This window comes from Mobula hypostoma, chromosome 11, assembly GCF_963921235.1.
Source record: "Mobula hypostoma chromosome 11, sMobHyp1.1, whole genome shotgun sequence".
NCBI classification, from domain to species: Eukaryota; Metazoa; Chordata; class Chondrichthyes; order Myliobatiformes; family Myliobatidae; genus Mobula; species Mobula hypostoma.
The window spans coordinates 108319745-108335776 of NC_086107.1; the positions used below are offsets into that span (position 1 = coordinate 108319745).

General features: G+C 47.8%; 1 protein-coding gene across 1 annotated transcript in view; it reads right to left on the reverse strand.

Annotated features, from left to right (window-relative positions):
* The window catches only part of LOC134354396 (voltage-dependent T-type calcium channel subunit alpha-1I-like), an 843079-nt gene that overhangs the window by 254087 nt on the left and 572960 nt on the right, over window positions 1-16032 (reverse strand). Inside the window, exon 6 of the mRNA XM_063063387.1 lies at window positions 7751-7910. Within this exon, the coding sequence (XP_062919457.1) occupies window positions 7751-7910 (160 nt within the window). The remainder of the gene's footprint in view (window positions 1-7750; window positions 7911-16032) is intronic.

The window sequence follows — 16032 nt, forward strand, 5'->3', positions numbered from 1 at the left end:
CAATCTTCTAAATTCCAGCGAGTATAAGCCTAGTCGATCCAGTCTTTCATCATATGAAAGTCCTGCCATCCCAGGGATCAATCTGGTGGACAGTGCAGCATCTTATGGTCTTATAGTGGGATCGGGGATCAGCCATGACAGAATGGTGGAAGAGACTTGATGGGCTGAATGGCCTAATTCTACTCCTATGGTCTCCTGATAGTAGTCATCTGATAGTACAGCACTCTTGCAACATGGACCTTTCCCTATTCTGCTTTTCTCCCCCCAGCATTACTCCTCTGATGGTTTTCCTTATCTACTTACTCCCAAGTCCCTGCAAAGGGATTTGGGAACTCCTCGTGCAGGATTGCCTAAAGATTAATTTGCAGGTGGTGGAGCCGGTGGCGAGGAAGGCAAATGTAATGTTAGCATTCATTTCAAGAGGACTAGAATATAAAAGCGAGGATGTAATGTTGAGGCTTTATAAAGCACTGGTGAGACCTCACTTGGAGGATTGTGAGCAGTTGTGGGACCCTTATCTAAGAAAGGATGTGCTGACATTGGAGAGGGTTTTAAGAGGGCTCGTGGAAATTATTCTGTGTTTGAGAGGCATATGAGGAGTGTTTGATGGCTCTGGGTTCTCACCGGAATTCAGAAGAATAAAGGGTGACCTCATTGAAACCTGTCAAAAGTCAAAAGACAGACTGGAGGCAGAGAGGATGTTTCCTATGGTGGAGGAGTCTAGGCAAGAGAGCACAGCCTCAGAATAAAGGAGCGTCCTTTTAAAATGGAGAAGAGGAGGAATTTTCAGAATGGCAGGCGGTGACTAGTGGGGTACCGCAAGGCTCAGTGCTGGGACCCCAGTTGTTTACAATATATATTAATGACTTGGATGAGGGAATTAAATGCAGCATCTCCAAGTTTGCGGATGACACGAAGCTGGGTGGCAGTGTTAGCAGTGAGGAGGATGCTAAGAGGATGCAGGGTGACTTGGATAGGTTGGGTGAGTGGGCAAACTCATGGCAGATGCAATTTAATGTGGATAAATGTGAAGTTATCCACTTTGGTGGCAAAAATAGGAAAACAGATTATTATCTGAATGGTGGCCGATTAGGAAAAGGGGAGGTGCAACGAGACCTGGGTGTCATTATACACCAGTCATTGAAAGTGGGCATGCAGGTACAGCAGGCGGTGAAAAAGGCGAACGGTATGCTGGCATTTATAGCGAGAGGATTCGAGTACAGGAGCAGGGAGGTACTACTGCAGTTGTACAGGGCCTTGGTGAGACCACACCTGGAGTATTGTGTGCAGTTTTGGTCCCCTAATCTGAGGAAAGACATCTTTGCCATAGAGGGAGTACAAAGAAGGTTCACCAGATTGATTCCTGGGATGGCAGGTCTTTCATATGAAGAAAGACTGGATGAACTGGGCTTGTACTCGTTGGAATTTAGAAGATTGAGGGGGGATCTGATTGAAACGTATAAGATCCTAAAGGGATTGGACAGGCTAGATGCGGGAAGATTGTTCCCGATGTTGGGGAGGTCTAGAACGAGGGGTCACAGTTTGAGGATAGAGGGGAAGCCTTTTAGGACCGAGGTTAGGAAAAACTTCTTCACACAGAGAGTGGTGAATCTGTGGAATTCTCTGCCACAGCAAACTGTTGAGGCCAGTTCATTAGCTATGTTTAAAAGGAAGTTAGATATGGCCCTTGTGGCTACAGGGGTCAGGGGGTATGGAGGGAAGGCTGGGTTCTGAGTTGGATGATCAGCCATGATCATAATAAATGGCGGTGCAGGCTCGAAGGGCCGAATGGCCTACTCCTGCACCTATTTTCTATGTTTCTATGTTTCTATTTCTTTAGCTAGAAAGAAGTGAATCTGTGGAATTTGCTGCCACGGGCGGCTATGGTGGCCAAGTCATTGGGTGTATTTAAGGCAAAGCTTGATAGATTCTTGATTAGTCAGGGTGTGATTGGATACGTGAAGAAGGCAGGAGATTGGGGCTGAGAGGAAAAATAAATTAGCCATGATGAAATGGCAAAGCAGGCTCGATGGGCAAAGGTGGCCTAATTCTGCTCCGGTATCTTATAGTCTTAGTGTCTCCTTATGGCAGAGAAGAATGCTGGGTTTGCAATGAATCCTCTTTCCACTCCAGTTGTCCCCAGACTCTCAGAAATTTGCTACTCGGCTACCCACGAGGGGCAGAAGATACAAAAACCTCAAAACTTGCACCACCAGGCTGGTAGACAGCTTCTATCCCGCAGTATAAGACTAGTTAATGGATTTCTTACATGATAAAGATCTCTCAGTCTGCCTCGTCACAGTCGGTGGGTTAATTGGTTATTGCAAATTGTCCCATGATTAGGCTAGGATTAAATTGGAAGATTGCTGGGCAGTGTGGCTCGAGGAGCTACTTCAATCAATCAATAACATAATCAATCAATTGATCGATCAGAAATAATGACCTTGCACTTTGCTTCTCTACTTGCGCTCCACTTTCTTTATAACTATGAAACCATATTCTTCATTCTGTTATTGCCTTCCCTTTTATCTGACCTCGATGTGCTGATGTTTGCGATGATCTGTCTGGATGGAATGCAAACAAAGTTTTATGTGTGACGTTATTAAATCAATTTAGGAATCCACATAGAGGGATGTAATCCATTTTCATGAATAATTCATGGGGTTGTGACTTTCAAATGTCTCTTCAATATCTTCCCACCACGGTCACAAATGAGAGGAACTTCAGTCCTGCAGAAATATTACAATTTAGTACGAAGGGATCTGGCTGAGTGGTGCCACAACCACAACCTCTTACTCAATGTCAGCAAGACCAAGGAGCAGATTATTGACCAGGATGAGGAAACTGAAGGTCCTCACAGGAGGATCAGAGGTGGAGAAGGTCACCAACTTTAAGTCCCTCGGTGTTATCATTTCAGAGGAAAGTCCTGGGCCCAGTATGTAAGTGCAATTATGAAGAAACCACAGCAGTGTCACTACTTCCTTAGGAGTTTGTGAAGATTCAGTATGACATCTAAAACTTTGACAAACTTCTATAGATGTGTGGTGGAGAGTACATTGACTGGCTGCATCACAACCTGGTATGGAAACACCAATGCCCCTGAATGGAAAATCCTGCAAAAGGTAGTGGATATGGCCCAGTCAATCATGGGAAAAGCGATCCCCAACGTTGAGAACATCAACATGGGGAGTTGTTGCAAAAAAGCAGCATCCATCATCAGGGACCCCCACCACCTTGTCCATGCTCACTTCTCGCTGCTGCCATCAAGAAGAAGGTACAAGAGCCTCAGGACTCACACCACCAGGTTCAGGAACAGTTACTACCCCTCAATCATCAAGCTCTTGGACCAGAGGGGATAACTTCACTCAACTTCGCTTGGTGCATCACTGAAGTATTTCCACAATCTGGGGACTCACTTTTAAGGACACTTCACTTCATGATCTCAGTATTTATTACTTATTTATTATTATTATTTATTTTTGTATTTGCACGTTTGTTGACTTTTGCACACTGGTTGAATGCCCAGTTGGTAAGGTCTTTCATTGATTGTATTATGGTTATTATTCTATTATGGATTTATTGAGTATGCCCACAAAAATGACTTAGGGCTGTACATGGTAACATATATGTACTTTGATAATAAATTTACTTTGAACCTTGAACTTTGGATTAATGCAATTAAGACAGCCCTGTGCGCACAGTTGTTTCTATGAAACTACTTCCTGTTCACCTCTGGCCCAAGGAAGTTCTTCTGTTTGTTCCATTTCCTGATGGGATGGGGATTTCCCTCCACCCTTAGCTGACTGGAGCTTGACGCCCAGAATTCACAGGTAGGCTTGCTGGGAAAAGACACGGACTTTACAGCATGGATGGAGGCCCCTTGTCCCATTCCGTAGATGCCAACCAGAGGTGGCCGAGATTCTGCTAAGTTGATTTACTGTGAGATTTTGGGGTTGTCTATCTCAGTAGGCAAGTAGTCAAATTCATCACAGGCTGGAATCAGAAGATCTGATAGATGAATCAACAGATCTGGGAATTGGACAGTGGAAAGTGGACACAGCACTGGATCATTCTTTTGTTCACTATGTGCCATGTTGTATGACGTGGGCGATCGTAGTCTTTCCATGACCATGATTGTTCCTGGCAAAATTTTTCTACAGAAGTGGTTTGCCATTGCCTCCTTCTGGGCAGTGTCTTTACAAGACAGGTGACCCCAGCCATTATCAATACTCTTCAGAGATTGTCTGCCTGGCGTCAGTGGTCACATAACCAGGACTTGTGATATGCACCAGCTGCTCATATGACCATCCACCACCTGCTTCCATGGCTTCACATGACCCTGATCGATGGGGACTAAGCAGGTGCTACACCTTGCCCAAGGGTGACCTGCAGGCTAGCAGAGGGATCAGTGATTTTATTGAGTAGGATATCATTGTGGAAGGGCCAAATGGACTACTCCCATTCTTAAGTGTCTGCTGATGGGGACTGAGCTGTACTTGCATCAAAGTATTCAGAGGGAGATAAAGGAAAAAGGTGCTATACTTCATTAGGAGTTGGTGGAGATTTGGTCTGTCACCGAAGACGCCAGCAAATCTCGACATGGGTACCGTGACAAGTTCTCTGACTGCTTGCCTTACCGTCCCCCAATGTGCAGGATCAAAAAAACCCTGCAGAGAATTGTCGATCCAGCCATCTTCCTCGTGAGCACTTGCCCCCCACCCCAGCATCAAGGGCATCTTCAAAAGACAATGACTCAAGGAGGTGGCATCATCGTTACGGAGCCTCACTATCCAGCACGTGCCCTGGTCTCATTGCTACCATCAGGGAGGAGGGACAGCAGCCTGAGGGTTCACACTCAACATCTGAGGAACAGCTTCTTCCCCTCCACCATCATTTTTCTGAACGGTTCCTGAACATGCAAACGCAACCTTACTATTTTCCTCTTTTGTCGCACTATTTATTCTTATTGATATATTTCTCAGTAAAAGGCAACAGATTTATACGATCCAAAGAATTTAGTAGTGTTGGCACGTGGCCAAGTGGTTAAGGTGTCGGTCTAGTGACCTGAAGGTCGCTAGTTTGAGCCTTGGCTGAGGCAGTATGTGTGTCCTTGACCAAGGCACTTAACCACACATTGCTCTTCGATGTAACCAGTGCCAAGCTTTATGGGTCCTAATGCCCTTCCCTTGGACAACATTGGTGGTGTGGAGAGGGGAGACTTGCAGCATGGGCAACTGCTGGTCTTCCATACAACCTTGCCCAGGCTTGCGCCCTAGAAACCTTCCAAGGCGCAAATCCATGGTCTCACGAGACTAGCGGATGCCTATTATATTTCTTGGTGTAATTTATAGTAAATTTTTAATCTTTCACCGTACTGCCGCTGCAGAACAACAACTTTCAGGACATCCAGAATATCAGTGATAATAAACCTGATTCTGCGTACTCAGGGGTAACAGGAGGTGGCCTGTACCCCTCCCTGTCTGTAAATCTAACCTGCTACTTCAGCCACAGTGTCAGAGAGTTATACAACATGGGAACAGGCCCTTCAGCCCAACTTGTTCCTGCTGATCAAGATTCTATCCATTTGTCTGTGCTTGGCCCTTGTGCTCGGAATATTTCCTGTCTATTGACCTTAAATGTCTTTTAACATTGTAATTACACCTGCCTCTGGCAACTTGTTCAATATACCAACCACCCTCTGTGTGAAGAAGTCACCCCTTGCATCTCTTTTAAATCTTTCTCTTCAGGATCGGGTTTAATATCACAGGCGATTGTTGTGAAATTTCTTGTCTTTGCAGCAGCAGTACAATGCAATACCTCATAATAAAAACTGTAAATTGCAGCAAGGAGTATATATATGAAGAAGTTAAATTAAATAAGTAGCGCGAAAAAGAGTATTGAGGTAGTGCTCATGGGTTCAATGTCCATTCCGAAATTGGGTGACAGAGGGGAAGAAGCTGTTCCTGAATCATTGAGTGTGTGTCTTCAGGCTCCTGTACCTCCTTCCTGATGGTAGCAATGAGAGGGCATGACCTGGGTGATGGGGGTCTTTAATGATGGATGCCTCCTTTTTGAGGCATCACTCCTTGAAGAGGCCCTGGATGCTGGGGTGACTAATACCCATGATAAAGCTCACTGCGTTCACAACTTTCTGCAGCTGATCTATCTCACTCATGTACACCTTCTTGTCACCTGAAACCCATGTCCCCTAGTTTTAGATTAACCTACACGCGGAGAAACAGTTCACACTGAATGTCAGACTGTTCGTAGTACAGATTCAGCAAGCCTCCGATCTCCCGGATGCTTTTCTCCATGCCTTGCCAATCCTGGGCAAATAGCCCAGTCAGGTCCACGTCCGAGCTTCCGGGAAGTGAGTGCTTGCACACAATCTCTGCTCACCGATCTTCAGGGGAGAGAGAATTGGGAGTGGCTTTGCAGGGGGACAGAAGAAAGCGAACAAAGGAGAAGAGAGAGAGAAAGGGGGGGGGGAGAAGTAGGCATAAATAAAGTGAGAGAGAGGGACACAGAGAAATTGAGAGATTGTGAAATTGTGGCCAGAGCGGAGATTGTAGTACAGATTTTTAGAGGGAGGGTGTGAGAAGGAGAGAAATAAAGAGAGGGAAGTAGAGGGGTGAGGGAGAGAGGGAGAGTTTGTGTGTGTGTGCATGCACATACTTTTATGTGTGTGAGTGTGTGAGAGCAGGCGCGTGTCTGTATGTGCGTGCCTATGTATACGCATGTGTGTGTGTGTGTGTGTGTGTGTGTGTGTGAGAGAGACAGAGAGAGAGCGAGATGGAAAGTGACAGAGAGAGAGAGAAGGCAAGAAAGAGAAATACTGAGTCAGATAGAGGCAGTATGAGATAGAAAGGAGGAAGATAGGTATAAAGAGTGGCAGACCTTGGTTGTACACTCACGAAAGGGCACAGTTTTAAGGTGCTTGGAAGTAGGTACAGAGGAGATGTCAGGGGTAAGTTTTTTTACACAGAGAGTAGTGAGTGCGTGGAATGGGCTGCCAGCGACAGTGGTGGAGGCAGATACGATAGGGTCTTTTAAGAGGCTCCTGGATAGGTACATGGAGCTTAGAAAAATAGAGGACTATGGGTAAGCGCTTGACAGAGGATGGTGCTCAGTATCGGAGGGCTGGTTGGAGGCTCCAAGTTTTTGGACGGACTCAAGTGTCAGCTGTGGTCAGGTGCTTCTAGGGTGCTGCATCAGCAAATTTGCAGTGCTGGAAGCTCATGGCAGGGAGAGTTTCTCCCTTCTACCGTCTGCGTGAGATGATGGGACTTTCGAGAGACTTTGAGACTTTTTTTTACCGTGCCCATGGTCTGTTCTTTATCAAATTATGGTATTGCTTTGCACTGTTGTAACTATATGTTATAATTACATGGTTTTTGTCAGATTTTTAGTCTTGGTTTGTCTTGTGTTTCTGCGATATCATTCTGGAGGAACATTGTATCATTTCTTAATGCATGCATTACTAAATGACAATAAAAGAGGACTGCGTGTCCTCATAATCTAATCTAATCTAATCCAATCTAACCCTAGGTAATTTCTAAGGTAAGGACATGTTCGGCACAGCTTTGTGGGCCGAAGGCCTGTATTGTGCTGTAGGTTTTCTATGTTTCTATATACAACTGGCCTCGGTGAGTTTTGCACTTTCCTGTGTCAGGGTGTCTTTGCTTGTAGTGTCCTGGAGCCAATCAGCATTAGATGAAACAAAGAGGGAGCCAGTTCAATGTACACTCACAGGGTCAGGTTCTCTTCCAAGAAGCAGCGGTTACGCAGGAGTCCAGCCCACAGCTGCACGCCGATGATTCCAAAGATGAAAAAGACAAAGAAGCAGAGTAGAAGGACGTTTCCAAGCATCGGGAGAGTGTCCAGCAGCAGGTTGACCAGGATCCTCATACCTGTACGCAGCAAGGGAAGAGAGAGAGACTCCGTTAGCTGAGGGACAAAAACACCAGGGATTCAGCAGATGCTGGAAATCCAGAGCAACACACACAAAGCTCAGCAGGTTAGGTAGTATCTATGGAGAAGGATGAACAGTCACCATTTTGGACCAAGACCCTTTATCGGGACTGGAGGGGAAGGGGGAAGAAAGGGAAAGGAGCCAGAATAAGAAGGTGGGGGAGGGGGAAAGGTGATAGGTTAACTGAGAGGTGGAGAAAGGTAGGTCATTGGGGGGGGCGGGGAATGAAGTTGAGAAGTGATAGGCAGAAGAGGTAAAGGGCTGGAGAAGAAGGAATCTGTTAGGTGAGATTCCTTCCACACTCATTCCTTCCTCAAATCTTGACATGTCCCCTCAATCTTTACACAACCCTCTCATCCCTTGCTCCTCTCTCCCACTCGCCCCTCATTCCACTCATTCCCTTCCCTTCCCTCTCAGGTTCTGCATTATGCTGGCAAATCCCACTTTCTGCCCAGAGGACCACAAGCAAAATGCTAGAGGAACTCAGCAGGTCAGGCAGCAGATATGGAGAGCAATAAACATTCACTATCTGGGCGGAGACACATCATTAGGACTAGGAGGTAAAGGGGGAAGAAGCCAGAACATTTCCCTCTTCCCCCTTACTTTCCAATCCTGATGTAAGGTCTTGGCCTGAAATGTCGACTATTTATTCTTCTCCATAGATGCTGCCTGACCTGCTGGGCTCCCCCAGCATTTTGTGTATGTTGCTCTGGATTTCTAGCATCTGCAGAATCTCCGGTCCTTTAGCCTTGTACTCCCTAATTTCCTTCCTCACTCTCTGCATCATTCCCTTATGCACTACCAATTCCTCACACCCTCCATTCCCGCATTCAGACCTGGAGGCCTCCATCCTGCATCCATCCCTCGTGCTCTCCCTTCAAATATCTTTCCTCTACTTCCCTCCCTCCACTGAACTGTTCCTTTATTTCCCCTACACATCTCCATTCCTTGCATCAACCCTCCTTTGCAACTTTCCTTCCTGCCTCTTGTTCCTTCTTCATCACCCTTCATCAATATTGCACTCTTCCTTCATCTACCCTTCCCTCCCATCCCTCCTCCCTCACTCATCTTCTCCTCCTCTTTCTACTCCCCCTTGATGCACTCACTCCTCCTTCTCTCCGTCACCCATCCCCAAAAACCTCACACACTGTACCCCAAAACCCTCACACACTGTACCCCCAAACCCTCACACACTGTACCCCAATGCCCTCACACAATGTACTCCAAAACCCTCACACACTGTACCCCAAAACCCTCACACACTGTACCCCTATACCCTCACACACTGCACCTCAATACCCTCACACACTACCCCAATACCCTCACACACTCTGTACCCCAGTGCCCTCACACACTGTATCCCAATACCCTCACACACTCTGTACCCCAGTGCCCTCACACACTGTATCCCAATACCCTCACACACTGAACCTCAATACCCTCACACACTGTATCCCAATACCCACATACACACTGTACCCCAATACCCTCAGACACTGTACCCCAATACCCTCACTCTCTGTACCCCAGTACCCTCATACACACTGTACCCCAATTCCCTCACACACTGTACCCTAATACCCTCATACACCCTGTACCCTGATGTCCTCACACACTGTACACCAATACCCTCAGACACTGTACACCAATACCCTCACTCACTGTACCCCAGTACCCTTATACACACTGTACCCCAATTCCCTCATCACTGTACCCTAACACCCTCATACACTCTGTACTCCGATGCCCTCACACACTGTACTCCAATACCCTCACACACACTGTACCCCAATACCCTCACACACTGTATCCCAATACCCACACACACTGTGCCCTAATGCCCTCACACACTGTACCCCAATACCCTCACTCACTGTACCCCTATACCCTCACACTGTACTCCAATACCCTCACACACACTGTATCCCAATACCCTCACACACTGCACCTCAATACCATCACACACTGTACCCCTATACCCTCACACACTGCACCCCAATACCCTCACACACTCTGTACCCCAGTGCCCTCACACACTGTATCCCAATACCCTCACACACTGAACCTCAATACCCTCACACACTGTATCCCAATACCCACATACACACCGTATCCCAATACCCTCAGACACTGTACCTCAATACCCTCACTCATTGTACCCCAGTACCCTCATACACACTGTTCCCCAATGCCCTCATACACTGTACACCAATGCCCTCACTCACTGTACCCCAGTACCCTCATACACACTGTACCCCAATTCCCTCATCACTGTACCCTAACACCCTCATACACTCTGTACTCCGATGTCCTCACACACTGTACTCCAATACCCTCGCACACACTGTACCCCAATACCCTCACACACTGTATCCCAATACCCACACACACTGTGCCCTAATGCCCTCACACACTGTACCCCAATACCCTCACTCACTGTACCCCTATACCCTCACACTGTACCCCAATACTCTCACACACACTGTATCCCAATACCCTCACACACTGCACCTCAATACCCTCACACACTGTACCCCAATACCCTCACACACTCTGTCCCCAGTGCCTCACACACTGTATCCCAATACCCACACACATACTGTACACAAATACCCTCAGACACTGTACCCCAATACCCTCATACACACTGTTCCCCAATGCCCTCATATACTGTACACCAATGCCCTCACACACTGTACCCCAATACCCTCACACACTGAACCTCAATACCCTCACACACTGTATCCCAATACCCACATACACACTGTACCCCAATACCCTCAGACACTGTACCCCAATACCCTCACTCACTGTACTCCAGTACCCTCATACATACTGTTCCCCAATGCCCTCATACACTGTACACCAATGCCCTCACACACTGCACCTCAATACCCTCACACACTGTACCCCAACACCTTCACACACTCTGTCCCCAGTGCCCTCACATACTGTATCCCAATACCCACACACACTGCACCTCAATACCCTCACACACTGTACCCCTATACCCTCACACACTGCACCTCAATACCCTCACACACTGTACCCCAATACCTTCACACACTCTGTCCCCAGTGCCCTCACATACTGTATCCCAATACCCACACACACTGTACACAAATACCCTCATACACTGTACACCAATGCCCTCACACACTGTACCCCAATGCCCTCACACACTGTACCCCAATACCCTCACACAGACTGTACCCCAATGCCCTTATGCACTGTACCTCAATACTCTTATACAGACTGTACCCCGCTACCCTCCGTAGCTCACTGTTTCTCTTCAACCCCCTCCCCTCTGTTGGGTACAATAAGCTTTCCTCTGCCCACCCAACATACCCTATACACCTCTTGACTCCTCTCCTCTGGCGCTGTTGGGATGGCACTAGGCAATCAGCTGGGGGAAAAAATTGTACACTAGGAGTCAGGATAGGTGAGGAGGGGAACGCGTATGATTCATCGAAAACAGTAATTAAGAAAATAAATTAGTTCTGTGGAAATTGAAAGTTAACCAATCAAAGATAATGGTGTTTCATGTTAGAACAGGTTAAAGTAATTAGGTTGACGATTATGAATGGCGCGCACAAAGACTTGGGAATGCATCTATATAACATGAATGAGGTTTACAATTCCCTTAATGAAGATATAATCTATTAGTGATCCCCCGCCAATTCATCCTCTGGCTTCTAAACACTTTGCTGCAGTTTTAGTTCCATTAAGGTAACACAATGCATTAAACCAACACAGATTCTAGCTCAGTACGGTCGCTGGCTTCTGATCCAGTGGGGAGAAATATCGGTACCGTTGGAAGGACACCCCCTCCTGCTCATTGACAAACCCCATCATAGGAGTCCCATCACAGAGGGAGATCCTGGACCGTATGGCATTCAACCATTCCACTAAATGCAAGTGGAAGGAATTGTGATTCAAAGCTTCAATAACAGGCTGAGAAAATTGCAAAGAGATTGATTCAACTGTTTGTAATCCATACAAGAGATTGTTAAGACAATGGGAAATGCAGCACAGATTCACAAAACGTGACTGGGTTTCACAATAAGGTCAACCACACAGACACTGTACACCAATACTCTCAAACAGACCATACACCAATATCCTCACACACTGTACCCCAAAACCCTCACACACTGTACCCCAATACTCTCATACAGACTGTACCCCAATATGCTCACACATACTGTACCCCAATACCCTCACACACTGTACACCAATACCCTCACACACTGTACACCAATACCCCACACATTTTATCATAATATTCTCACACACTGTACCTCAATAACTCACACACACTGTAACCCAATATGCTCACACACACTGTACCCCAATACCCTCACACACTGTACCCCAATACTCTCATACAGACTGTACCCCAATACACACACACTGAACACCAAAACCCTCACATACTGTACACCAATACCCTCACACAAACACTATACACCAATACCCTCTTAGACTCTACACCAATACCCTTACACACTGTACCCCAATACTCTTGCACAATGCACTCCAAAACACAAATAACACTCACACTGTACCCTAACACTCCAATTCTATCTCACACTGAACCCCAATACTACCTGTCCTCCAACTCTCTTTACCCCAAAACCTTCAGCATTCACACGCTGCACACCAATACCTCCCACACTCACTTACACTGTACCCCCAAACCTTCCACATTCACACACTGTACCCCCAAACCTCCCACACTCACACACACTGTACCCCAACACCTCCAGCATTCACACAGTACCTCAAAACCTCCCACACTCACACACACTGTATCCCAATAGCAACACATGCACACATACTGTCCCCCAACACCAGCAGCTCATACACTGTAGCCCAACACTTCCCGTCCTCTATCACTCTATACCCCAAAACCTCCTGCCTTCACATACACTGCACCCCAATGCCTCCAGTCCATTCTCACACTGTACCTCAACACATCCCACCCTCACACTCACACACACAGCTCTATAAGTCCACCCACTCTGACACATACTGAAAACCAACATGACCCATTGTCAACAACAAACAACAGGAATTCTGCAGATGCTGGAAATTCAAGCAACATACATCAAAGTTGCTGGTGAACGCAGCAGGCCAGGCAGCATCTATAGGAAGAGGCGCAGTCGACGTTTCAGGCCGAGACCCTTCGTCAGGACTAACTGAAGGAAGAGTTAGTAAGAGATTTGAAAGCTGGAGGGGGAGGGGGAGATGCAAAATGATAGGAGAAGACAGGAGGGGGAGGGATGGAGCCGAGAGCTGGACAGGTGATAGGCAGAAGGGGATACGAGAGGATCATGGGAGAGGAGGTCCGGGAAGAAAGACGGGGGGGGGTGACCCAGAGGATGGGCAAGAGGTATATTCAGAGGGACAGAGGGAGAAAAAGGAGAGTGAGAGAAAGAATGTGTGCATTAAAAAGAGTAACAGATGGGGTACGAGGGGGAGGTGGGGCCTAGCGGAAGTTAGAGAAGTCAATGTTCATGCCATCAGGTTGGAGGCTACCCAGACGGAATATAAGGTGTTGTTCCTCCAACCTGAGTGTGGCTTCATCTTTACAGTAGAGGAGGCCGTGGATAGACATGTCAGAATGGGAATGGGATGTGGAATTAAAATGTGTGGCCACTGGGAGATCCTGCTTTCTCTGGCGGACAGAGCGTAGATGTTCAGCAAAGCGGTCTCCCAGTCTGCGTCGGGTCTCACCAATATATAAAAGGCCACATCGGGAGCACCGGATGCAGTATATCACCCCAGTCGACTCACAGGTGAAGTGATGCCTCACCTGGAAGGACTGTTTGGGGCCCTGAATGGTGGTAAGGGAGGAAGTGTAAGGGCATGTGTAGCACTTGTTCCGCTTACACGGATAAGTGCCAGGAGGGAGATCAGTGGGGAGGGATGGGGGGGACGAATGGACAAGGGAGTTGTGTAGGGAGCGATCCCTGCGGAATGCAGAGAGAGGCGGGGAGGGAAAGATATGCTTAGTGGTGGGATCCCGTTGGAGGTGGCGGAAGTTACGGAGAATAATATGTTGGACCCGGAGGCTGGTGGGGTGGTAGGTGAGGACCAGGGGAACCCTATTCCTAGTGGGGTGGTGGGAGGATGGAGTGAGAGCAGATGTACGTGAAATGGGGGAGATGCGTTTAAGAGCAGAGTTGATAGTGGAGGAAGGGAAGCCCCTTTCTTTAAAAAATGAAGACATCTCCCTCGTCCTAGAATGAAAAGCCTCATCCTGAGAGCAGATGCGGCGGAGACGGAGGAATTGCGAGAAGGGGATGGCGTTTTTGCAAGAGACAGGGTGAGAAGAGGAATAGTCCAGATAGTTGTGAGAGTCAGTAGGCTTATAGTAGACATCAGTGGATAAGCTGTCTCCAGAGACAGAGACAGAAAGATCTAGAAAGGGGAGGGAGGTGCCACCCCACTAGGAATAGGGTTCTCCTGGTCCTCACCTACCACCCCACCAGCCTCCGGGTCCAACATATTATTCTCCATAACTTCCGCCACCTCCAACGGGATCCCACCACTAAGCATATCTTTCCCTCCCCGCCTCTCTCTGCATTCCGCAGGGATCGCTCCCTACACAACTCCCTTGTCCATTCGTCCCCCCCATCCCTCCCCACTGATCTCCCTCCTGGCACTTATCCGTGTAAGCGGAACAAGTGCTACACATGCCCTTACACTTCCTCCCTTACCACCATTCAGGGCCCCAAACAGTCCTTCCAGGTGAGGCATCACTTCACCTGTGAGTCGACTGGGGTGATATACTGCGTCCGGTGCTCCCGATGTGGCCTTTTATATATTGGTGAGACCCGACGCAGACTGGGAGACCGCTTTGCTGAACATCTACGCTCTGTCCGCCAGAGAAAGCAGGATCTCCCAGTGGCCACACATTTTAATTCCACATCCCATTCCCATTCTGACATGTCTATCCACGGCCTCCTCTACTGTAAAGATGAAGCCACACTCAGGTTGGAGGAACAACACCTTATATTCCGTCTGGGTAGCCTCCAACCTGATGGCATGAACATTGACTTCTCTAACTTCCGCTAGGCCCCACCTCCCCCTCGTACCCCGTCTGTTACTCTTTTTTAATGCACACATTCTTTCTCTCACTCTCCTTTTTCTCCCTCTGTCCCTCTGAATATACCTCTTGCCCATCCTCTGGGTCACCCCACCCGTCTTTCTTCCCGGACCTCCTGTCCCATGATCCTCTCGTATCCCCTTCTGCCTACCACCTGTCTAGCTCTCGGCTCCATCCCTCCCCCTCCTGTCTTCTCCTATCATTTTGCATCTCCCCCTCCCCCTCCAGCTTTCAAATCCCTTACTGACTCTTCCTTCAGTTAGTCCTGACGAAGGGTCTCGGCCTGAAACGTCGACTGCGCCTCTTCCTATAGATGCTGCCTGGCCTGCTGCGTTCACCAGCAACTTTGATGTATGACCCATTGTCAGACACACTGTACCAACAACACATCCTGTCCTCCCATACTGTGTACCCCAATACTTTCTGTAACACTGTGCACCAACGTGTCCGGTCTTCTCACACTGTGCCCCAACATCTCCTGTTCTCCCTCTCAGTGTACGCCAACACCTCCTGTCCACACTCATGTTATACCCGAACACCTCCCACCTTCATACACACTGTAACCTAATACCTCACAGACACAGGTTTCTAAGAACACCCACTCTGACACACAATAAACGCCAACACCACCCATTGTCAGAAACGCTGTACCAACAACAGCTCCTGTCCCCCCATGCAGCGTACCCAAATACTCTCCATCACACCATGCCCCATCATGTCCAGTACATCTTTCAAAAATTGCACCCCAAACTTCAGTCCACTCTCTCACTGTATCCAAAAAACTCCTCTCCTCACACACACTGTATCACAAAACATCCTGTCCTCTCCCACACAGTACCACAACACATCCCACCCTCTCGCACACTGTACCCCAACACATCCTGTCCTCACCCACACTGTACCCCAACACATCCCACCCTCTCCCACACAGTACACCAACACATCC